The sequence below is a fragment of the Bos javanicus genome, chromosome 10, assembly GCF_032452875.1.
Source record: "Bos javanicus breed banteng chromosome 10, ARS-OSU_banteng_1.0, whole genome shotgun sequence".
Lineage (NCBI taxonomy): Eukaryota > Metazoa > Chordata > Mammalia > Artiodactyla > Bovidae > Bos > Bos javanicus.
The window spans coordinates 64,317,583-64,343,711 of NC_083877.1; the positions used below are offsets into that span (position 1 = coordinate 64,317,583).

The window sequence follows — 26,129 nt, forward strand, 5'->3', positions numbered from 1 at the left end:
TTATGTGTAAAGCATATGGTACATGGTAGATCCTTACTTCAAGTTAGTTGTCTCGCCTCAAGAAATTCAGAGGAAATACTAAGGCTGTTCTACACACTGTCTGAAATAAAAGACTGATATCACATAAACTCTCTTTAACATACAAGAGAAAGGCGCCCAGGAAGATGGCAGTGATAATAACTGGTATTTAGCAACATGCAGCATAATGATAGCTCTTCTTGGATTACAAAGCACTTTTGAGTTCATTATCTTATTTTATCCTCAGAGTACCCTGGAGAGATGGGCAATTATCCTTATTGTTGCTATTTTTTATATTATTATTACAGTTTTTAGTATGAAGAAATGGCAGTTCAGAGGCCTCAGAGTGGGGCTAAATAAATAATATTTATAATAAATAATAATATTTTCAATGACGGCTTCCCTTTTCAAGGAGAGAAGCAAGACTGTACTCAAAACTTGTACACACACATACATAGCCACAAGCCTAATATTCCCTAGACTCTGCACCTCTCAGGACCCAAAGGAAAAGGATATAATTGTGTACTCAGTAGGGAGCTGGTCCAGCCCGACCTTATGTTCCTGAGAACGGACGCAGTCAGTGACCCTCCCTACCCAGCTGCATGTCTCTCTGGTTTCCCCCATGCCCTCCCTCCACAGGCACCCTTCTCCAACACAGCACACTTGCTTTAGTTCTGGAGCTGAGGTTGGAAGAATGCATCAACAGAGACTAGAAGGGACACAAACAGAGGAATCAATAAAACTAAGTCACAGACTATATAATATCACTTATATGTGGAACTCATAGAAACAGAGAGTAGAATGGTGGTTAACAGGCACTGGTGGGTGGAGAAAAGATGACATTGTCAAAGGGTAAAAACTTCCAATTAGAAGATGAATAAGTTCTGGAGATCTAATGTATGGCATAATGACCATAGTCAATAACACACTATTACATAATTGAAAGTTGCTAACAGAGTAGATCTTAAATGTTCCCACCACAAAAAAAAAGAAGTGGTAATTATGTGCTGCAATAGGTTAGCTAACGCTCTGATGGTGATCATTTTGCAATGTATGAGTGTGTTAAATCAATACTTTGTACCACATTATATATCAATTATATCTCAATAAAGCAGGAAATAGATGTCAATGTTACAAAAGACAAAAAAAGGCTGTGCAAATGTTCCAGATTAATGAAAGCTAAAGAGATATGACAACTAATTGTATACCTGACACTAGGCTAGATTCTATATGAGAAGGTAGGAAGTGCTAGAAAAGACAGCTGGTGAAATTGGAATATGGACATGGCTTAGATAAAATACTGTATCACTATAAATTTGTAAGGTTAATTGTATTGTGCTTACATAAGAGACTATTCCTATTGTAGTACACCAAGTATTATATAGTTCAGTATTTAGTACATTGTGTTAATAGTATTTAGGGTAAAAAGCCATGATGCATGTAATTTACCTTTAAATTACTCAGAAAAAATATATATCAATGAATATATACTATGTATAAATATATGTATCAGATCAGATCAGTCGCTCAGTCGTGTCCGACTCTTTGCGACCCCATGAATCGCAGCACGCCAGGCCTCCCTGTCCATCACCAACTCCCGGAGTTCATTCAGACTCATGTCCATCGAGTCAGTGATGCCATCACATATATAAATTTGTGTATATGTATATAAATATGTATGTACAAAGATTCCATATATTTAGAGAGCAAAGGAGAAAGATAAAGGCCATGAATGATACAGCAAACAGGAGTAAGATGTTCCAACAGGTGAACTGGAGTAAAGGGTATATAGGTGCTTTTTGTATTATTTTATGTTTGTAAACTTAAGTTTGAAATTATTTTCCAAAACAATTGGAGGAAAGAAAAGGAGAGATACGGTAGTCCTGGTCCTCAGGGCAAGGTTTAAGAAAGTCTAATGATCAAGATTCTTCCCAGGTGGTGCAGTGGTAAAAAATCTGCCAGCCAGTGCAGGAGACACAGGAGACACGAGTTCAATCCCTGGGTCAGGAAGATCCCCGGGAGGAGGGCATGGCAACCCACTCCAGTATTCTTGCCTGGAAAATTCTATGGACGGAGGAGACTGGAGGGCTACAGTCCATGGGGTCACAAAGAGTCCAGAACCACTGAGAGACTGAGCTCACAGCACACAAACAAACGAGCAAGAATTCAGGTATATCTTTGGCCCTCATCAGACCCTTTACCCTAAACGTCTAACCTAACTTTTAAACCTAAAAGTTTAGCGCCCTAAACTTTTTAACAATAACATTAATTTACATGAAAATGACTAGCACTTCAATAGCATTCTTGAGCTTACCAGACGCCATTTTACGAGCCTAATGTATATTTAACTCATGTAATAATGGTTCACATACTATTATCCCATTTGATGTCATAAGCCCAACTTTATAAATAAGAAAAGCTGGGCATACACACTGAGGAAACCAGAAGGGAAAGAGACACGTGTACCCCAATGTTCATCGCAGCACTGTTTATAATAGCCAGGATATGGAAGCAGCCTAGATGCCCATCAACAGATGAATGGATAAGAAAGCTGTGGTACATATACACAATGGAGTATTACTCAGCCATTAGAAAGAATGCATTTGAATCAGTTCTAATGAGACGGATGAAACTGGAACCTATTATACAGAGTAAAGTAAGCCAGAAAGAAAAACACCAATACAGTATACTAACGCATATATATGGAATTTAGAAAAATGGTAACAATAACCCTGTGTACGAGACAGCAAAAGAGACACTGATGTATAGATCAGTCTTATGGACTCTGTGGGAGAGGGAGAGGGTGGGGAGATTTGGGAGAATGGCATTGAAACATGTATAATATCATGTATGAAACGAGTCGCCAGTCCAGGTTCGATGCACGATACTGGATGCTTGGGGCTGGTGCACTGGGACGACCCAGAGGGAGGGTATGGGGAGGGAGGAGGGAGGACGGTTCAGGATGGGGAACACAGGTATACCTGTGGCGGATTCATTTCAATATTTGGCAAAACTAATACAATATTGTAAAGTTTAAAAATAAAATAAAATTAAAAAAAAAAATAATAAAGTGAGTGTCTTGAGAATAAAAAAAAAAAAGAAAGAAAAGAGTATAAACAAGTTAGCCTACAACGCTCCGTGAAGGGAGGTCACCTTGGGTAAGTGGTGAAGTCAGTACTCACACTTGCCTCTTTCTGATTATGTTCCTTTTTCCAACCCATATGCTTCCCAAACCTGCAAGAGCACCCAACTTACTCAAGAAGTCCAGATTTCCTAGTCCTCCCTCAGATTCACGAGTCAGAACCACCAGAAAGGGGATCTGGAGGCCTGTTTCCAGTTTTGCTTGGTTGTCTGCCACCCTCTTCTGCTCCCATTAGGCTCCCCCATTGTCCCTGCTCCTAGCCATCCAGTGTCCCCCCAGACACACCCTCCCATCTGGCCTCTGGCCTCCTCTATGGAAACACAGGCATCCAGAGTCCCTGGGCCCCCTGGAGGGCGCTAACCCAAGGACATCTATGGCTAGCTGATTCCAGCTGGGGGCTAAAAGGCCCCTTAGGCCAGTCCAACCTTTTATTTCACTCCCAGATGATGGGCGTATGGTAGGCCCGAGGATTCTGTGCTGATAGGCCAATTATCATACTCCCTTAACGGTAAAATGAGCTGTTTAGCTGAAACAGCTGAATGAGCTGAAAAGTTGTTTTGTAGGACCCCTTGTCAGTAAACAGGCACTCTTTGAACCCTCAGATGATACTATCAGAAGCACAGGAAAGGCCAATGAATATCTGGTGGGATCAGTTCCAAGAAGGACAAATCACTGTTCCATACGGGGTGATAAAGGCCTGGGGGCATCAACTTGGCAACAAACATCTGGCTGGACTTCTTAGAAGTGGTACCATATCAAGGGCTCATCTTTTGTCTCTGCCATTAACATACCGGGTATTCAGAAGTGACAAGAACTGGACCAGCTCTGGTAGGGAGGGATACCATGCAGAGCCTCCATCTCTACACTCTAGCTCGTTCATCCATGTGAGCACTGGGGCGACCGAGCAGAGGCTGACAGACATCTGCCAGACGAGTCAACCAGGAGTATCCTCTGCTGAGTACTGATGGTCAACACAAAGATGTGCCCACTCCCATAATTCAGTCACAGGCTTCTTCCCCGGACTCCTGCTCCACACACCTAACCAGAGCATTCACCATTGCCCAAAAGTCCACAGAAACAACCTCAGGCCACCTCTCTTTCCAAGCAAAACAGACAAACAAGGGTCCCACTCACAGCTCTGCCCTTTGGGAGTGTCCGCCTCACCAGAGCCCCAAGGCAACTCTTGAATGGGGCAGTAGTGTGACAGCAGTCCATTTCAATCCCTGCCAATAGACCCAAGCTCTTCTCCCAGTGCCGCAGGGAACCCCCACCCCACCCCATGAAGCCATGATGAGAGGTGGGTGAGACAGAGGTGCAGCAGAGGAGATGACACAGGGATGGCGTCACCCGTTCACATATAATACAGATTTCCAGGCTTCAGCCAAAGCCATCTAGACACAATCCCCAAAGTCCTTTTAAAAAGAAGGGGGGGAAAAAAAAGCCACACACAGCTGATTGCAATGTACCACCAGGTTTGGGAACCACAGATACACAGTTACTTAGCATCAAGGCTCAACATAGCACACAGTAAGGCTTCATCGCAGAAAGTAGATAGGTCTTTGCCCTCCAGAAGCCTAAAGTCTGGTTGGAGAAATCAGTGGATATAAATTTCCTTAGTGAAGGGGTACAAACGATCACTTTAAATGGATTGATAATTAGACTAGAGTGGTTACTTGCAATCAGAAATGGCCTGGTGAAATGAAGCAATCAGAAATGGCCAGTACCAATATTCTCCCCTGTAAAGAATAAGTAATTTAGACATGTAGACCTCTGAATCAGACCAAGTAGTTGGGAGCAAGGAGAAATTGGGAGAGGGAAATAGAAAAAGAGGAAGACTGGTGCCTTTAGGTTATCTTCTACAGAGGAAGGAGCTGCTCCAGACTTTAATCCCAAGTGTTATCAATTATAACACTTGATATATTATTGGTACATGTCTTGGATAGTCCAGGACAAGCCTGAGAGGAAGCTCCAGGTAAGTGTGAGGCTAGTATGTGTGGGCAGGTGGTGTGGCTTGCCAGCCATAACTCACCAAGGCCTCTTGTGGCTTTACAGTTTCACCCCATATGTTATTGATGACCAACATCCCAGACTGTACAAGACTCCTAAATTCAATATTTGGCAAAACTAATACAATATTGTAAAGTTTAAAAATAAAATAAAATTTTTTAAAAAAAGTAAAAAAAAAAAATTCTGCCTGTCACACCAGATATAGCCGAATTCCCAATTTCAGAAATGTGTTCATCCTACCTACAGCCCCATATTCCCAATGCTATTCATTTCCTCAAATAAATAAACAATACATACATGTATACATACACACATATATATGGTGTTTATGTGGGTTTTACATTTGTCAAAATACATTGTGGGGGATTTTTGGGAGGTGGCCATTTCTTGTCTTTTTATTAATTGGAGATAATTGCTTTACAGTGTTGTGTTGGTTTCTGCCCTGAGTGTGTGTATGCTTACTGTGTTCAGTTCTTCGACCCCATGAACTGTAGCCCACCATGGACAGAGATTAGTCTGGCAAGAATACTGGAGTAGGTTACCATTTCCTTTTCCAGGGAATATTCCCAGACCAGGGATCGAACCCCTGTCTTCTGCGACTCTGGCATTAGCAGGAGGATTCTTTACCGCTGAAGCCACCTGGGAAGCCCCGGGTTTCTACCTTACAAAAATGCAACTATACATATCCTCCGTCCATGGGATTTTCCAGGCAAGAGTACTGGAGCGGGGTGCCACTGCCTTCTCCGATATACACACACACACACATACATACATACATACATAAGTATATATATATATATATATCCCCTCCCTCTCGAGCCTCCCCCTACTCCCTCCCCTCCCCCACCCCTCTAAGTCGTCACAGAGCACCAGGCTGAGCTCCCTGTATTATACAGCCGATTCCCTCTAGCTATCTATTTCACACTTGGGAGTGTATATATGTCAGTCCTACTTTCTCAGGTCGTGGGTTTTCCCCAAGGAAAAGGCAGACTGATAGGACTATGAAGAAAAAAGAGGCGGGCCCTCTTGTGACTCTGCCCTGACCTTGTTGCTTCCTAGTCACGTGCGCCGGGCAAGTTAACTTCTCTAATTTAAGCCTCGGTCCTTCATAAAACACAAGTAAAATGCCCTCCCTTATGGCAATCACGAAGATTAAGAAATTGGACGCAAAGCCCCTAGCCAGGTGTCTGTCTCAGCACACTCAAATTACACCAATTAATAGTATTTTAGTTATGATTGTAGTTATGATTGGGGCTGAGCCGACTCACCTCACAGGAACAGTTAGGGAAAAGGAGCGCGGCGCCGTCCCCGCTGTCCCCGCGGCACCTGTGCAGGGCGGGGCGGTGGGGAAAGTGGTTGGAAGGACGAGCAGACACTCCCAGCGACGCGGAGTTTTGGCTCCTCGACCCAGCGCTCACCTGGCCGCCAGCTAATCAGAAGTAGGTGGTGAACTCGCTGCTTGCCGTTACTTCTTCAAACCTCGCGTTTCTAGGCCGCGAGCAGGCGCTCCAGGCGCCCACAACCCGGCTCTAGGACCTCCCCAGGTGCTCTTTCCCCTTCCCCGCTCCCTCTCCAGGGGCCAGCGCTTCACTGGCTTTGTCTTAGCGCCCACTGAGAGGTACTGGGAAGCTGAAAGGACTCTAGTTGCCAGGTCCTGGCAGGAATCCCTCGTGTCAAAGTGCATCCTGGAGGAGATGCATTTCCCCTGTCCAGTTCGGAGGATGCTCCCCGTTAGGGTCTAGGCTTCTCCGAGGGGCAAATGCATCTTACTCACCGGAAGACCCAGCAGTCGGCCAGAGAATGAGTGAACAAGTAGATGAATGTTGACAATGGAGAAGATAGGATGTGTCCACCTTCTTTTTCTTGTATTAAAAAGACGTTTTTAACCCCAGAATATGTCTCATTGGAGAATCAACACCTCCACCCCCATTCTCAGCTCAAGTGCTTCCTACAGGGCTGACCCAATCCTCTCCCCCAAGAGTGGGCATTGTGATTGGTTCAATAAAAATCACAAATTCAGCTTGGATCCTCAAATCCAAGAATTTTGCCATTTTAACAGAGGGTGTGTGGGCTCTACAGACCAAGTAAGCCCCACTTCTTCAGCCTATGAGGTGGTGTACCTGAGGAAGAAACCAACACAAAGAAACGCAGAGCAGAAACAGGAGAGGAAGAAATTGAGCCTCTGGATCCAGCCTTGCCTGATCTCCTTCCCAGACTTCTAAGTACATAAGCCAATAAATTGCTGTTTTGCTACTTGGAAAAATAAGAGAACTTAGACTAATAAATTTCTCTTTTTTCTTTTACTCCTGAAAAGAAATACGACAGTACTGAACTAAGAGCAGCTTTTCAGAGTAACCCTAAGACACTGTGGGAACAGACTGAGATTCAAATTCCAGTTCTGTCTCGCATTTGCTATGTGGTCTTGAAAATCTTTCTGTATTTTCTATAAACCATGAACACAGAGTTCCTAGTCACAAATAACAGCCCTTTCCTAGATTTATAAATTGGATTCTAGGAGAGTTTCATTTTAACCACAACCATTTCAATTACTATGCTGTTTGTACAGTTATTGATGTTTAAGTACCTGCAGTATTGTATTTGCGCATAAACCATAAGAAGGCATTCCTCATTTAGAAGACAACCAATCAGTAGTCAGATATATGGTGGCTTCGTAGGATGTAAGAATACATTTACAAGAGGACTCACCAATTTGGAGGAAGCAAGCAATGAAACCAGTTTTCCTGGACTGAAAATGCCTCCATTTGCTGAGATAAGGAAGAAATAGTGGGGAGAGAGTTTTTTGCCACAGTCTTGTTAAATTTCAAGGGGATGGTCCCCAGTCAACAACAGGGCATCTATCTATTCTGGGAGGAAGAGCCCTGACTGACCACTGAGACAGTAAACATGTGGGGGTAGAGGTCAGCACTGTCCCCTTCTCCACATCCTCCCATTCCCCCCATACAGCAATTAAGTGACCTCTGCCCTTTTAATGGTGGTGCTAGTGGTAAAGAACCCACTTGCCAGTGCAGGAGGCATAAGAGACATGAATTCAATCCCTGGGTCAGGAAGATTCCCTGGAGGAGGGCAACCCATTCCAGTATTCTTGTCTGGAGAATCCCATAGACAGAGGAGCCTGGCAAGCTACAGTCCATAGGGTCACAAAGAGACATGACTGAAGTGACTTAGCATGCATGATTCAATATAGTTGGAAAATGGAAGAGAAGCTTAACCTTTTGGCAATGGCAGGCTTCTCGGTCTGTAGACACAAGACGCACAGGCTTGCAGGCATTCACCTGCATGCTGCTGCTGCTGCTAAGTTGCTTCAGTCATGTCTGACTCTGTGCGACCCCATAGACGGCAGCCTACCAGGTTCCCCTATCCCTGGGATTCTCCAGGCAAGAACACTGGAGTGGCTTGTCATTTCCTTCTCCAATACTCACCTGCATTGGTGGGACAAATGCTGAGATCAGTGGGGCCAATATTCTTGCAATTTCTGCAGTCCCTTGAAAACCAGCAGTTCTTGTCCTTTATGCTTGTTTCCTCAGCTGCCCCTGGAGTTCTGCATGTACCAACTTCCCAGTTTTCCAGGAGCTGATAAACCTTTTCAGTAAAGAGCCAGCTAGTAAATATTTTAGCCCTTGAGGCCCACATGCAGTCCCTGTCACAACTGCTCCCCTCTGCCACGATAGTGCAAAAGCAGCCCGAGACAATAGGGACATGGAGGAAGATGGCTGTGCTCTAATAAAACTTTACTTATAAATATGGGCAGTGGGCTGAGTCTGGCTCACAGGTCATAGTTGGCAAACCTCTGCAATTTTTAATTCCTTTCTGCCTGCACTGTTTATATAGTGGTTTCTGTTTGACCGACTGATACAGTCTCCTAAATCTTCATGAATCTTTCCCCTCCTCTCCTCCCTTGGTGCCTTCATTCAAGCCCTCACCATTCCTTGTTGAAGCTAGTTGGTCCTGGCCTTGGTCAGTCTGTCTGGAGTCTTTTCCTCAATCCATAGCTCACCCAGGCTGCTCCTACAGCCCCCTGTCATTCACATGTAAACTCCCTCAATAGCTCTGCACTTCTTTTAGTTTATGTCAGCTGTCTCAACAGGAAGCAGATGACAGGGTCAAGTCAAAATAATTCACAGTGAGCTTATGTACAAAGGTGAGCCACGCTGGAGGAACTGCAGGCACAGTGCAGTCCCTCAGGATTCGTAGCCAGGAAGCTGTTTCCACCCTTGTGCCTGCCAGGATGGGTACAGGGAGGGGGCATCAAGCCCAAAAGGAAAGCGGGGCTTCTCCAGCCATGCGCTGAAACCAGATTTGTGGGCTTTGTTTTCATTTTGTTTGATTTTTTTTAAATCTAATTCTTCTCAGACTAGTTCTTCTGTAAAATACAATAAAAGATTATTAGAAAAAAATAAAATTTGAACACACACATAAAATACAAGCCCCAATTTTTTATTATTAGATTCAACAGGTAACAAATATAAAATATCTCTTTCAAATTGCTATAAAAGTTTATAAACTCTCTCAATTTCTGTTCTTATCATAGGGCCAAGATAGGCCCGCCAGGAGAGAGCCAGAGGATTGAGTGCCCCAGCCTTACTCCTTACTCACCTCTCACTCCCACCACCTACCAAGCCCCACTGGTCAAACCCAACCAGAAATCAGACAGCAGCGAAGATCATTCACACTGCCTGCTGGGCAGCCTCCCAGGGCAGAGAGCGGGATGCAGAATGCAAACGGCGGGCCAAGGAACAAAAACCAACATCAGAGAGCCCAACCCAAGGTACCCCAGAATCCCATTTTCCACCCTGTCTTCTTCCTGTCGTCCAATATTCTTCCTACCCAAACCAAATTATCCATATTCCCACAGCCCCCCACCCACAGCCCTGTACTGTTCCTCATGCCTGGAAGTTTCTACTCCTCTGCTCCTGGCCAAGTCTTCCTCATGCCTCAGGACCTTAGAGGTGATCATGGTCTAGGGTACTCAGAACATTTGTCCATCAGGCTCCTTCTTTAAGTAGCAAACCCCACTTCCCTACATATGAAGTAAGCACACGGCCAAAATTTAGTTGGTTCGTTTAGTTAACAAATATTTACTGAGAATTTAGTATGTGCTGTTCTGGGTCATAGTGTTCTAGGTACTGCTAATACAGCACTGAACAAAAGAATACTCATTCAGATAGGGGAAACACTTGTTTATTGACTGGTAATCATAATTATGGGCTTCCCCAATGGCTCAGCGGGTAAAGAATGCAGGAGCCACAGGATCAATTCCTAGGTGAGGAAGATCCCCTGGAAGGAGAAATGGCAACCCACCTCAGTATTCTTGCCTGAAAAATCCCATGGACAGAAAAGCCTGGCAGGCTACAGTCCAAAGGGTCGCAAAGAGTCGGATACGACTGACTGACTAAGCACACAATCATAATCCGCCCCCAGAACTGGGCTATTGACATGTGGAAAGCCCTGTTCTTTGTTCCACTAGGGAGGCCAAGCCAGGAGGACATGCATGTAGCCCTCCTCCCTGGCCACAGTGAGAAAGCATATCGGTCACAGAGAGTGACTCGGAGGGGAAGAGAATTGAGATGAAAAGAGAGCACCTTGATTACCTTGTTATGCCTAGATCTAGTCAAGCCTGAAGTCTACACATGAGTTTCCCAGTTACATGAGCCAGTAAGTTCCCCCTTTTTCTTTTAGGCTTATTTGGCTTTGATTTGTGTCACTTGGAACCAAATGAGACCTGGTTAATACAGGGACTCAACTCAAACGTTACCTTCTTCTCGGTATTTTCCCTGAATGTCTGGTGTAAGACGGCACAGTTTGAATGCTATGACCACATACAGATGGGACCTCTAGCTTGACGCTTCATGGAAAAAATCAAACAGAGCTCCCAGAGGATAAGGACTTGGATTTCTGAATACCCAGGGGCCTTGAGTATATTAGATGCCCCCAAATAATTGTGGAAGTAGCTAATAATGAATTCTTGCAGTCAGTGAAGCCCTATAGCCAATAGTATATATCATATGTATTTATATACCCTGGAGAGATGAATTGACTGATATTAAGAGACTGAAAACAGGTCCTTCTGTGATCCGAACCTACCAGGGGCCCAAAGGGTTTCCCTGGGTCACACAGCCAATGGGAGGCAGATCTGGGATTCAAATCCAGTCTTGGATCCAAAACATGTATTCTTACCCATCACCCTGCATGGGCTAATCTATAATGCTGACAATTTCCCAACTCTGAAAGTCTGTCAAAATGAGGCACAGAGTTGCAGTGGTAACAAGTGACAGAATCCATCTTTCTTGCTAGAATAAGGATGTTGGAGAGCTGTCATGACCCCATTTCTCCCAGACAGGGAGGAATTTCTAGTCTAAGGGGAGGCTGTATTTCTGAGTGCTTCATTCAACTACTAGAGTCAATGTCAACAATAATAGCTTACAGTCTATGTGCCAAACTGCTAAAAGCTACCTCAATTCATTTAATGCTAGCATTAGCTCTGTGAAGTAGGGATCATTAACCCACTCTACAGGGGACAAGGTGGTGATTAAAACATGTGAGAGGGATGCTATCAGCAGTCAGTGGGAAAGCCAAGACCCAAATCCTGGTCTATGGCTCCAAATCCTGTGTTCTATCCATCTGTGCCTCAAGAGATCCGAACCCAGTTTGTGACAGAACAGCACCAGGGTTCCTGCCTGTCTGCACTTCTGTGGGCCTGGGCGTGGCCCCAAATGGTACCTGAGGGATGCAATTACAATAGTTTTACTACATGCAAACATGGAAAATTTTAACTTCATTTAGGGTTGTTCATAGCATGCACTCCTCCAGGAAAGTTATTTTTCAAAAATCAATATTGGGGGAGAAAACTGCTCCATATGTCACCATCCATCCTTCTCAGCTGTGTCTTGTGATCTTTCTACCTGGTTTTTGCAAAGTATTGACCTTGACTTTCTCCAGCATAAAGACAAGCAATCTCCTTAACTACTTAGCAGTGAACAAAACCAGAGAGACCTGGTTTTCACTCATCTTTTCAGAAAGCATTATCTCATCCAAACCATTGCTCTTGATCCTTCCCTCCCTGAAATGATCACAATGAGCTTATCTGAAATGAAAGCTTCATCTGTGGTCTTAGGGCATAAAGGGGGACTTTGCTTTAAAATCAGACTAAAGTTATCCTGTGCATGCAAACAATCAGAGGACCCACTCTTAAATGTTACATTACAAAGCCACATTCCTCAAAAGAACAATATTCCGTATCTTTGATAATTCTACCTTCAGGATTGTTGGAGAATTATACATTTACATATATTTGCTACATTAATTAATTCGCAGTTTTCTCAGCCAGGATAAATGATCTGTACACCGTGAGTAACTTACTCACCAATCTCCTCCTCCCTACAACCAACCACTGGGCCTTCAACACATATTAAGTGTAAAGCACAGGTCACAAAGCAGTACTTACAGTATGATCCTACTTGTTTTCAGGAACTTTAACAGCAATCGTTAGGACATTAGAGAAAAAGATACCAAGATGCTATTAGTTGTTACAACTGGGTCATGGATTTGATGTGATTTCTATTCCTTTTATTGATCTCCATTCTCTGAATTTGTCTACAAAATTTAGAAATAAGAGGTTTCATACCAAAATAAAAGAATCTACTCAATCTGAAACCCTGTGTTCCCCCTGTTGACTTCAGTCTCACTTCTCTCCCTGGAGCTCAGTGGTCCCCAAGCTGCCACCCAGGTCTGTTTGCACTGTACCCTCAGCTCATCCAGGGGCTGACGCCAGGGCAGAAATTGAAAGGGAAGAAGCTCTGGGACAAAGGGTGGCAGCGGTGGTGGGGGTGGGGGGTGAAGCCAAGAAGGGATTTCCCAAGCCAGCTGTCCAGCCCTGTGTCACTTCTGGACTCTGGAGGCATCAGCAGGATGGGACCTGCAACCTCACCCACCCCAGGCACCATCTTTGGAGAAACTACCAGCTACCCTGGTCTCACCCCTCCCCGTTTACTGCTGCTGACTGGAAAAACTGAAGGCAGTCCCAGAGCAGGGCCTCTCCCTTGAGCAAGCCCACATTTGTGGTTAGAAGATATGGTTTCAGAAGTCAAACTTTTCTGGACTTCAGCACATTTCTGATCTTTCCCATATCAAAGGAGTGAAAGCTAGAGACCAATGTACTGGTCAATAGTGGTTACTGCCCTCCCCCCCAGCCTTGGCAGTCAATTCTGCCCGGCATAATGTGAACTGAAGCAACTTCCTGATGCTTGGAGGTTTATTCAGAATACACAGTCATAAACAGACACAGGAGACGCCAGCTCACCCTGTGAGGGATTTCAAAGTGACTCACCCAGGAGCCTCAGCCATTCCCAGAAACACAGCTTCACTCTGTGAAAATGCATTTGTGTCCACATTTAGGGACGTTACTCCCAGGACTGCGTGGACCTTGCAGAGAAAGATCATTTTGGGTGAACAGCCCCCAGCTCTCCCTGACTCAGCAGCCCACCAGGGGCCAGGCTGCAGCCGGCTCAGGCAGGAGCTCTGTGAAGACCCAGGGACTCAGAGCAGGACAGAAAACCCCCACCTCTGCCTGTTCTCCAGCAGCACAGACAGAAACAGCACCACCTACTGTGGCACTGCTCTTATTCTAGGACCCGGGTGAGGGTGGGAGGGTGGAGTGCGATCACTACAGTGGTCAATAAAATCTATTGTCCAAACGGGACATTTGGAAAGTGAAAACTGGGGCGGGGAGCGGTGCTATTAAAGCTATGCCAGAATAATAGATGCTAAACAGGGAAACCCCAGACAAGCCAGAATGTGGCCATCCAGAAAACATCTCCCACTTCTATCGCCAGATGAGAAGTCTGTTGCGAGGACTCCCTTTCCTCCTCAGAAACATGTGCTACTGAAGAAAATCTACTTTCCTAGTCAAACCAAGGCCTTTTTCAGCAAGCTTCCCAGCATCCCAGGGAAAGGAGAGGAGACTATCACGGGAACAATGAGGCTGTAGCAGGGCCCTTATCTGTCTGGATCACAACTGCATCTCCAGGGCCAATGCAGTGTTTGGCAGCTCGTAGGAGGAGCTCAGTACATCCTTGCTAAATTAATGAACAAATGCCTGAGCAGAGCTTCTAAAGCCATCTAGGAACTTCAGGAAATGAGAGAGTTAGCATAACACTGTTCCTCAAACTGGGTAACAGTTTAGGTTTGAACTCTATTGCATAAACAGTTATGCATTGCCCTTTCATGGAATTTATAAATATGAAACATGCAAGGCTTTCAAATACCGGGTTGAACTTAAACCTGAAACTGTAAGCTTCCAAATAAACTAATTGGAGAAAAAATGATTTTGAAGCTGCTGCTGAACTTCAAGTCAACTGAAACTACGTCCTGAAGTGTTTCTAACGTGATCTCATTAAAAATCTTCTTGGCTAAAACTGGTACTGCATCAACCCCATCCTCACTAAGTGTACATTCTCTGCAAAGCAGGGGCCATGACAGAATTGGATTTGCAAGAGATTTAGTGGAGGAAATGTCTGTCAAGGCTAAAGGAGAAGGCACAGGAGAAGGCAAGGGAGGGCTTTCAGACCATGATGTGAGAGGGACACCTGTGAGAGGAAGGGAGAGGAAGAGGGGGAGGAAGGAAGGAGGGATGGGGAAGAACCACCTCGGGCCTGATGCACTTCTAAGTCGGGCCTGATGCTTTGGCCAGACTGATGGGCAATTCTGGAGCCAAAGTTGCCAGTGGAGGACTTGAGCGTCCCGTAGGAACAGGCCAGCACGAGCACTCCCTGTGTCCGTCATGGGCTGGGAGAACGTGGCCTCAGCACGAACACAGTGGAGGAGCAGAGGGGCAGCAGCCAGTCCCCTGTGCCCCCACAGCACCAGCTCTAGGCCACATGTCTTCACAGCCTTCACAGGCACTGTTTCAAATAATACAAATCCAGACAGGCTCTGGTGAAATTATGCCAGCTCTCAGTTGAATAGTCAAAGTAGGTAACAAGTAAACTATCCCACCACCACAATCTTTTCCTCCCTACAGCTAGAACTCTTCATACCACCAATCAAGATCAAATTTTCTCATAGAATCTCAATCAGTGGGAGTTTTTATTCAAAAAATAGAAGTCTATTTTTTCATTTGAATGTTTCCAAATAATTAAGCTTGTCCTGAGCAGCCTGCATGGGAGCTGCCTGGAGGGACTGAGAAGGGAGGCATTTGGTCACTGTCATCCAGCAGTAAATTCTTTATGGTGTTGCGTTTTGAGTTCTTCGTGCTGCTCTTGGTCAATCCATGGCTGTGATTCTGGTCCAGAAGCCACCCAGGGAGAGCAAGGGCTGGGCCATCCTTAGCTCTTACCCAGATGGAACAATTTCCGCAGAAACGCTGGTCCTCCCCAGTAGCCCCTGTAAGAAATGACACAGAACAGTTCTTTGCATCAGAAAAAGGGGGTGACTTCAGGCAGCAGGATATTTAAAGGGAAGCCAGGCTGCTCACAGACACTGTTTCTCAGGCTATAAAGCAAGACTGACAGCAAGGTAGAAAGAACCCATGTCTAGGAAGGCGTAACTGACCTTAACACTGACTTGCTGTGTGAGCCTGGACATACTGACTCAATTCAGCAAACCTGTAATAAGCCTCTACTACGCGCAAACTGCAGTCCTCTCTACCTTGAGCAGCTCATAAATTAGGTACAGGTCCAGGTTTCCAAACCTATTGGCATTTTGGACCATATACTTCTGAATGGTAGGGGACAGTCCTATTCAGCAGCATCCTTGGCCTCTGCTCACTAGATGCCCGTAGCATCCCCTCCAGCTGTGACAACAAAATATATCTCCAGATATTGTCACATGTCCCCTGGGGAGCAGAATCATCCCTAGCTGAAAAACACTGGTGTCTACATTTTGACTTACTTTTCTCAAAGGGTTTGGGAAAGTCAAATGAGATTTTTTTTTTTTTTTTGCAACAAGGAAGAGGAATTATTAAGTTTGTCACTGTTTACTTATTGAATGCCTACGATGGACCTGTCTCTTTATGTATTGTCTTATTCATCCCATCCTGTGAGGAAGACAGTGTTCCTTTCATTTTGCAGGTAAGACACTTAAACACAGAGAGTTTAAGCAACTTGCCCTAGGACGCATAGCTGGTAGGCGGCAGATGTGACTCAAATACAGGTCTCCAAAGCTTAGCTCTTAATTAGTATGTTTTCTTTTTCTTATAATAAAAACAAAATTAAGGTGGCAGATGATAAAGTACTTGACAGGTCAAAGTGATTCACTATGATTATGATGATGATGATGGTGTATCCAGCAGCAAGAGAGTGCCAGAACATGAAAGACAGGAGAACTGGTCACTGCCGATTATAAAAAGAAGAGGCTGTGTCCTTGGGTGGGTGGTGGCTGTGCTATGGCTCCTTCTCTCACCCAGGGCAGCCTCTTGCCCACCACGTCTGGCTGAGGCTTCAGAACCCTTCTCAGACTGCCATTACCAATCCTTGAGACATGACTTAGCAAGGTACATCCCCTTTGCCCATCCTGCTCAGGGTCATATCTCCTGAAGCTGGAAGGCCTCCTTGAAACAACCCCCCTGTACAGGCTGTTGCAATCCGCTAACAGGTATGCCTCTCCCCCAGGTGACATACTTACCTCAGCATCAAATTCCAATACAGGAACGGCATCATGTCAGCCTTCATGAGGTACATGGAAAGTCTCTCTTTGCTCTGGTCAAAAGGGAAGGTTTCCAGGGGCTCAGCGTTGTAGTTAAACTCCGCGAGAATCACACGGTTGTAGCCAGTCACCAGTGGACACGACGTGTAGCCATCATACTGTGATTGAGACAGAGTTGGAAAGCGGCTTTTTTTCATGTGCTATCTAGACACCTTGGCTTCCCAGGTGACTCAGATGGTAAAGAATCTGCCTGACAATGCAGGAGATGCAGGTTCAATACCTGGGTTGGGAAGATCCCCTGGAGACAGAAAGGGCAACCCACTCCAGTATTCTTGCCTGGGAAATTCCATGGATGGAGGAGCCTGGCTGGCTACAGTCCATGGGGTCACAAAAAGTCAGACACAACTGAGCGACCAAACAACAACCACCTAGACATCTTAGAACTTATCATTTACTCTGAGCAGTGGTAATGTTTTCCTTTTTTGTATATTCTACTTTTTGTACAATGAAAATATAGAAATTATATAGCAAGGATATACTAAAGGCAAAAATTGAAGTGCCCGTAATAGAGAAACTAATTAAGAAAGCAGCAAAATTGTGGGAAAAGTTTTCATGCAGAATGGAAGATGCTAAGTTGAGACAGTGATTCTTATAAGGCATACAAACCTTCTTCACTGGTGTTTGATTCTTCATAATCAGAGAAATTGTTCTGTCAAGTATTCCTGACTGGGCAGCTATATAAGAAATGGAAAAGTCAGAAAATCAGAAGTGTCTAGATTTTCCAGGAAAACTAATTTGCGAATAATTTTAACGTGAAGAAGTTAAGAAGGCTCCAAATCCCATCCATCTAGATTGTAACTAGAACACAACTCAACCCAGTGATGGACTGTAGCTTCACCAAGGACCAGACAAACTAACAGGACAGGCTCCTGAGGTGACACAGTGGGAGGCACAAACACACAACCCGAATCTGATCACAGGAAACTACCAGACAATTCTAAACTGCGGTATTTTCCATATAACCAACCAGCACTCTTCAAAAATGTCAATGTCATGTAAGTGAAAAAATAAATGTCAGAGGCTTGTTCTAGATTAAAGAAAACCAAAGAGACACGGCAATCAGTGTGGAGTGTGGCTTTTGGCTCACAGATTTAAGGGGAATTGGGGATGGTGGGAGGAAGAGTGGATAGGCAAAGCTAAAAAGGACATATTTAGAAAAACTGGAGAAATTCACAATGGGTTGTATTGATGATTTCATAATGTAATGTTCAATTTCTTAGACATAAAAATGATCTTGTGGGTATAAAGGAGAAAGTCCTTTTTCTTAGGAGACAGAAGTTGAAGTGTTTGAGGATGAAGTATCATGATGTCAAAATTTACTTTCAGATGACTTTTAAAAAGGTACATAGAGTGATCAAACAAAATATTCATTTATTGGATAATTATTATATTGGTCACAAAATATGAATAATTGGTTAATACCTGAAGGGTATATGGGTATTCATTGTACTTTCAAAGTTTTCATAGGTTTGAGATTTTTGAAATTAAAAGTTTGGGGGAAATGACTATAAATAATAAGAAGGACATTCAGTGGATTTCCTAGAATGCCTTTCTTAGGTTGATATAGTCAACAAAAGTAACACATGTTCTGTGGGTATGTAATTCACACGAAACGCTCCCATACCCACCGGCAGGGAGGTTCGTGTTTTATAGCATCTAAAAAAGACAGTTCCTGTCTACAGAAAACAGAATTCAAAAGGCAATTCTCTCCATCACTGCTAGAGCGGAACATCGACGTGAAGAATTTAGTTGCCCAGGCTGAGGCCTTAATCGTGTACCAATCAGGGCACTCTTCACTGTATCTGTCTTAACACAGCAATTTTCTGCTCTGCAAGCTTTCATTGACTTGCATGTGTTTTCTGGGGAAACAAATGCTTCCCTAGTTTTACGGTGTTTCAGGCAGAAGAAAAACAGCTAACCTGCCCAGCATCAGCGATGTTCCAAAGAAGACCAGGGATATGAGCACGGTAGTATGAGAAGTTAACAGAATTCTAGAGAGCTGGAAAAGTGGCACCACTCTCTCCAATGTCCCCCTCCCCTGAAAACCACCCCTTTGACCCAGAAAAGGCAGATGAGGTCATGTTACTCTGGTGCAAAGCATTCAACAGATACTGTCTTCTTTACACAACACTAGGTTCATTGACAACACTTCTGTTTTGGGGAGGCCAAAGGCGTTTTTAGGCACAAAAGTTTCTTCATTAATATAATTAGTATATAATGAAATGCTGCTGGTGTCCAAGTTTTGTTTTTGTTATGGCGGTGCCTTAGCAGAAGGCACCCCTGCTTTGAGTGAGGAGGGAACATAGCTCAAGGCCTTACCTACGGCGGCAGCGGTCTTTGATGTCGGCAGGTTGGTACAGTCCCCGATCCCAAACACATTTGGGTACCGCTTGTGCTGCAGAGTGTCTTTGTCCACGTCCACCCAGCCGGCAGCATCAGCCACAGGACTCATCTTAAGGACATCTGGTGGGCTCATGGGTGGTGTAACATGAAGCATTTCATACTGCAAAAAAGGAGAGCATCCAAATGTGTTTGTTCCATTATTTCCATAGCCCCACAGGCTCTGGCCCCGACTCCCTGACACACACATGGACTATGGCTGCACGGAGCACTGTACAGTTAGTGCTCGTACTGGTCCACATGCTTGCCAAGATCATCCATGCTCCCGTGCAAGGCAGTGATAAAATAACTAACATGGTCTCCTGGTACAGAGTTCATGGGATCCCTTTGGCAGCTGGCATGGGGGAATCTGAAAAACTGGAGTGAACTTCACTAACATTTTGAAAGAACTCATTGATGCTTCTACCTGTTCTGAAATGAAGCGGGTGATGTATCTCAGTTGCTGTCTTCCTGACCCTCGACTGATGACTTGTAAAGTCTGGTTACACCAGGTTTACTCTGCAAAGAGGTTCTCAGAGTGCGTAAAACTTGTAAAAACCCATGTTAGGAGCTGATAAGTGAGCACCATTCTCAAATATGAGTCAACTCTCAAAACACGAAAAGGAAACCATCAAATACCAATTTAAGGTGAAATAAAGGCAGCAAGAATATTGGCTAGCACAATGAAGAAGGAGGGGTCTGATTCAGTATTGGGTTTACTGAACTGCATAGGAGGCAGGATGGATTTTTTTCCCCAAAAAACCTTTATCAAGGAAGGCTACCCTTGGCAATTAGGCACTGACCCAACCTAATCAGTTCTGATGGCTCATGTAACTCTTTTGTTTATGTGATATGCTTGTTTGTTTGTTTACATAATATTTTGTAGTTTATTCTATTTCTTTTAACCAACTCCATCTAGCAATTTCAACTTGATTAACTGTTCATAAAACATTTCATTACAGTGAAAACTTTAGCATCTTAGGACAATCCTAACCTTGCGATAGTCAACAGCCCCTGATTTTCATAACAAGTTCTACATCTTCACCAGGGCCTGGGAGTCATGATAGCAGAGGGAGTTAGGGCTGTGACTTATATTTATTCCCACTCTCAGTTATGAGCTTAGTCAGCCTTAAGGTGGAAGAAGTGGAGCAAATGTGCAGTGCTTTGCAAAGTACTCTAGTTGGCTCTCTAGTGGCCTAGGTCCCTGAGGCTGCCTGTTAATTTACATGCAAACTGAGCACATGTCTGCAGGACAGCAGATGGAATAGTCAACAACCATCATCCACCAAATTATTAAGGCCATGTCTGTATTTCTGAAGTTAAGCAGAACTGAGGGCCAAATCTTACTAGCATCATCTCTATCTATTAGAGTTAATATGTGCTTGAATTTCACAAATACACATGAATTTCATACATCTTTTCTAGAAGGGAGGTTAAATATTTCCACATAATCATCATAAAGGGATGACATTTTACTTGAGCAAAAGAACTACTAGGGTCATTTTATAGATTTGTTGGAAATTAATATTGCCATTTAGTTATAGCTTGTTTTTTATCAATTATTTCCATAAACTGAATCTAGTGAATAACATGGTTTTCCTTCATTAACATAAATAACCTATTCAGAGTAGTGGTGTTCAAAATTTTATGTTTATAAAGAAGATCTGTAGAGAAAATTCAGGTTCCCGGGCCCTACCACCCCAAGATCCCAATCCATTAGGTCTGGGAGAAGAACGGGAATGTGTACTTTAACAACCTCCACCCCAATGATTCTGAAACATGAAACCTGTAGATGACAGTATTAGAAACTCTGGCTTAAAGGAACAGGTTCATTTATAATGAAAAATGAAATGCTATTACTTAGTCACTTCACCTTTCCTATAAGGAGATACACTGTACTGGATAATCTCCAAAATCTCTTCTAGTTCTAGGATGCCATGATATAAAACAAGTTCAGATCTCTAAAAACGGGAGACTTGGGCCAGTTCACAAGCTCTCTATGAAGGATCAGAGACTAGAGACTTTGGGTACATTTAATTCTTTACAGGAGTGGTGCTCAGTCCTGATTACACATGAGAATCATTAGGGGAACTTTGGAAACTCCCAATCCTCGATCCAGACCCCAGACCAATTAATCAAAATCTGTGGGAGTTAGACTCAGGCATCAGCATGTTTTGAAAGTCCTCTGGGTGATTGAAATGTGCAGCCAGAGCTGAGAGTCACTGCTCTAAAGCCTTTCGGTAGATTTTTTGAAATTCATATTTTAAACAGTAGAATTAGGTCTGAAGAGAAAATCTAATCTAAAAGCCTATACTTCAAAAGGGACACAAATAATCTTCTTTCTTTATAAACCCTTCAGAATAACAATCAGTTCAGTTCAGTCGCTCAGTCGTGTCCGACTCTTTGCGACCCCATGAATTGCAGCATGCCAGGCCTCCCTGTCCATCACCAACTCCCGGAGTTCACTCAGACTCATGTCCATCAAGTCAGTGATGCCATCCAGCCACCTCTGGATGGCTGTCATCCTCTGTCATCCCCTTCTCCTTCTGCCCCCAATCCCTCCCAGCATCAGAGTCTTTTCCAATGAGTCAACTCTTTGCATGAGGTGGCCAAAGTATTGGAGTTTCAGCTTTAGCATCATTCCTTCCAATAAACACCCAGGACTGATCTCCTTCAGAATGGACTGGCTGGATCTCCCTGCAGTCCAAGGGACTCTCAAGAGTCTTTTCCAATACCACAGTTCAAAAGCATAAATTCTTCAGTGTTCAACCTTCTTCACAGTCCAACTCTCACATCCATACATGACCACAGGGAAAACCATAGCCTTGACTAGACGGACCCTTGTTGGCAAAGTAATGTCTCTGCTTTTGAATATGCTATCTAGGTTAGTCATATCTAGGTTACTCCTTTCCTTCCAAGGAGTAAGCATCTTTTAATTTCATGGCTGCAGTCACCATCTGCAGTAATTTTGGAGCCCCAAAAATAAAGTCTGACACTGTTACCCCTGTTTCCCCATTGATTTCCCATGAAGTGATGGGACCAGATGCCATGATCTTTGTTTTCTGAAAGTTGAGCTTTAAGCCAACTTTTTCACTCTCCTCTTTCACTTTCATCAAGAGGCTTTTTAGTTCCTCTTCACTTTCTGCCATAAGGGTGGTGTCATCTGCATATCTGAGGTTATTGATTATTTCTCCTGGCAATCTTGATTCCAGCTTGTGCTTCTTCCAGTCCAGCATTTCTCATGATGTACTCTGCATATAAGTTAAATAAGGAGGGTGACAATATACTGCCTTGACATACTCCTTTTCCTATTTGGAACCAGTCTGTTGTTCCACGTCCAGTTCTAACTCTTGCTTCCTGACCTGCATACACATTTCTCAAGAGGCAGGTCAGGTGGTCTGGTATTCCCATCTCTTTCAGAATTTTTCACAGTTTACTGTGATCTACACAGTCAAAAGCTTTGGCATAGTCAATAAAGCAGAAATAGATGTTTTCCTGGAACTCTCTTGCTTTTTCCATGATCCAGCGGATGTTGGCAATTTGATCTCTGGTTCCTCTGCCTTTTCTAAAACCAGCTTGAACATCAGGAAGTTCACGGTTCACGTATTGCTGAAGCCTGGCTTGGAAGAACAATAACCATTTATTTATCCAAGTCCCTATCTGCAAGCCTCAACGAACCACGGCACAGCAGAGAACCAGAGAGAAAAGGACCTAATAACAAAATTAAGTTCATGCACTCAAGCTCATACACTTGGCGCATAAAAATATGCTGTGGGCCCTCACACACCACCCATCTGCTTTTACTTTACATAGAATTTAATGAGTTTGGCTATCTCATTTTCCAGCCAATAAAAAGATTAGAAGTAGCAGTTTTAAAATGCTGGAGCTAGAAGGATCTCCCAGTCACAACTGCCTGACAGCTAGGAAGGAAGAAAACAAAAAACTACAAAGAGGATGCACACAAAATCAAATAACAGAGTAGATGGACATCCTTTCATAGGAGGATAATTAGCCCTAGACAACCCAGTAGGCCCTAGATGCATAACTATATAAGAGCTACTCAAAATGATGACCGTGAGCTGGGGCAAGGAGACAAGCCTGGGACATCCTGGGACACCAGAAAGCAAGGAAGTGCTCAAAAATGTAATGGGGACATGTCACAAGGACATTAAGGGCCATTCTGAAAGGGTTCCTGCTGACCCAATCTGGGACAACTTGAGCACCAAAATACTTAAGGACAGAATGAATCATAAACTGAAATGAAAGTATCTGCTGACATATCAATAAACAAGAAATGTCACAGCCATCAGCAATTTCTGGCCTCCAAATACGAATGAGGGCTCCCAAAACTGCAATCCAGTGGATGCAGCCACCCCCCCAACCCCCCCCCCGGGTGACTGCTGAGGAGCTGGGGGAATGAAGAAGCAAGGTGAGCAAGGAAACAGGATGCGCCCCAGATAGCTGAGGTGCTCATGAAAGGAATGAATCAGTGAGCCCAGAAGCTTGCATCTTCCCATACACAGAATGCTGAATTCCTTAGCTTGCTACCTGATTTTTGATGTTCAGACTGCTTGCTCCCTTTGTTGAAAACCTGTATATAGCCTGACTTCCCCTCCTGCCTCCACGGAGCAGTTTTCTCAGAGCTACTGAGATGCTGTCTGCCTGACTCAGAGTCCTAAACATTCCCACCAAATAAAATAACTCTCTACTTTTAGGTTGTGACTATATAAATTTTTTTTTAAGTGACTATATTTTTTAGTTGACAAACCAGTGGGGGAAAATACAGGCATTCATAAGTTCATCAGTTCAGTTCAGTCGCTCAGTTGTGTCCAATTCTTTGTGATCCCATGAACTGCAGCACGCCAGGCCTCCCTGTCCATCACCAACTCCCAGAGTCTACCCAAAACCATGTCCATCGAGTTGGTGACACCATCCAACCATCTCATCCTCTGTCATCCCCTTCTCCTCCTGCCCTCAATCTTTCCCAGCATCAGGGTTTTTCAAATGACTCAGCTCTTCCCATCAGGTGGCCAAAGTATTGGAGTTTCAGCTTCAACATCAGTCCTTCCAATGAACACCCAGGACTGATCTCCTTTAGGATGGACTGGTTGCATCTCCTTGCAGTCCAAGGGACTCTCAAGAGTCTTCTCCAACACCACAGTTCAAAAGCATCAATTCTTTGGCAGCTTTCTTCATAGTCCACCTCTCGTATCTATACATGACTCCTAGAAAAACAATAGCTTTGACTAGACGGATGTTTGTTGGCAAAGTAATGTCTCTGCTTTTTAATATGCTATCTAGGTTGGTCATAACTTTCCTTCCAAAGCATCTTTTAATTTAATGGCTGCAACCACCATCTGCAGTGATTTTGGAACCCAGAAAAATAAAGTCAGCCACTGTTTCCCTATCTATTTGCCATGAAGTGATGGGGCTAGATGCCATGATCTTCGTTTTCTGAATGTTGAGCTTTAAGCCAACTTTTGCACTCTCTTTCACTTTAATCAAGAGGCTCTTTAGTTCTTCTTCACTTTCTGCTATAAGGGTGGTGTCATCTGCATATCTGAGGTTATTGATATTTCGCCCAGCACTCTTGATTCCAGCTTGTGCTTCTTCCAGCCCAGCATTTCTCATGATGTACTATGCATATAAGTTAAATAAGCAGGGTGACAATATACAGCCTTGACGTACTTCTTTTCCTATTTGGAACCAGTCTCTTGTTCCATGTCCAGTTCTAACTGTTGCTTCCTGACCTGCATACAGGTTTCTCAAGAGGCAGGTCAGGTGGTCTGGTATTCCCATCTCTTTCAGAATTTTCCACCTAAGTTCATATTAATAATTAATTGGGAAGGGAGAGCTTTTGCTGATAGGATGCCAAGAATCTACCAGTACAGGTGGAAGGAATGCTAGACTGGAATATCATTTTGCAACCACCATAGTAAAGACTGGATTAGGCAAAAATCATCAATGGATGCTAAATCTATTGGGAAACTTTAATGAGTAGGGAGTAGGGTGTTTGCATGGTCTTAGAGTGCCCCTGTCCTTATTAGTAGCAAAAAAGAAAAAGAATAATAATTCTCTACAGTGAAGATACTGGACCATATCTGGACTTGTGATCAAAATGAATATCATCAAGGGGCAGATGAGCACTGTGTGCTTTCTAATGTGTTATCCTAGAAAGACATCACTTATGCAGCATTTCAGCCCAAAATGCCGAGCCTGAAACTCATCACCAGGAAACGCAGACAAACCCAAAACGAGGACACCCTATTAAAAAATAAAAGTCAGGGAGGGAGCTGTATTATTTCAAAATGCAGGGTCATGGAAGACAGAGAAAGGCTGTAGAAATGTTCCAGATTAAAGGACGCTAAAAACACATGACAATTAAATGCAATACCTGCCTGTAGACCAACTTCTGGAGGACAGGAAGTACTATAATACTATTCATCAATCAACAAAACTTGAATACAAATCATAGATTAAAATATTGTATCCTTGCTAAATTTACCAAATTGATAACTGTAATGTGGTTATATAAGAGAATACTCCTAACTCTTAGGAAAATTATGGTGAAATATTTAGGGGTAAAGAGTCATGACACATAAGGTACATGAGTGTGTGCTAAGTTGCTTCAGTTGTGTCCAACTCTTTGCGAACCTATGAACTGTAGCCCACCAGGCTTCTCTGTCCACGGGATTTTCCAGGCAAGAACACTGGAGAGGGTTGCTATGCCCTCCTCCAGGGGATCTTCCCAACCCTGGAATCAAACACCCATCTCTAGTGTCTCCTGCATTAGCAGGCAGGTTCTTTACTACTTTACCAGCCTGGTGGCTCAGATGGTAAAGAGTCTGCCTACAGTGTGGGAGAC

General features: G+C 43.8%; 1 protein-coding gene and 1 long non-coding RNA gene across 3 annotated transcripts in view; both read right to left on the reverse strand.

Moving 5' to 3' along the window:
• Window positions 1–6,892, reverse strand: part of LOC133254701 (uncharacterized) — a 135,113-nt gene extending 128,221 nt beyond the window's left edge. Inside the window, exon 1 of the long non-coding RNA XR_009738746.1 lies at window positions 6,436–6,892. This is a non-coding gene — a long non-coding RNA (uncharacterized LOC133254701). The remainder of the gene's footprint in view (window positions 1–6,435) is intronic.
• Window positions 6,893–15,249: 8,357 nt separating this feature from the next.
• The window catches only part of SQOR (sulfide quinone oxidoreductase), a 53,804-nt gene continuing 42,924 nt past the window's right edge, over window positions 15,250–26,129 (reverse strand). For both annotated transcript variants that reach the window (XM_061428875.1, XM_061428876.1), the window contains exons 7-10: window positions 19,205–19,388; window positions 17,492–17,559; window positions 16,805–16,983; window positions 15,250–15,565 (exon numbers count right to left, since the gene is read on the reverse strand). In XM_061428875.1, coding sequence (XP_061284859.1) covers window positions 15,508–15,565; window positions 16,805–16,983; window positions 17,492–17,559; window positions 19,205–19,388 — 489 coding nt within the window. In that variant the 3' untranslated portion in view covers window positions 15,250–15,507. The remainder of the gene's footprint in view (window positions 15,566–16,804; window positions 16,984–17,491; window positions 17,560–19,204; window positions 19,389–26,129) is intronic.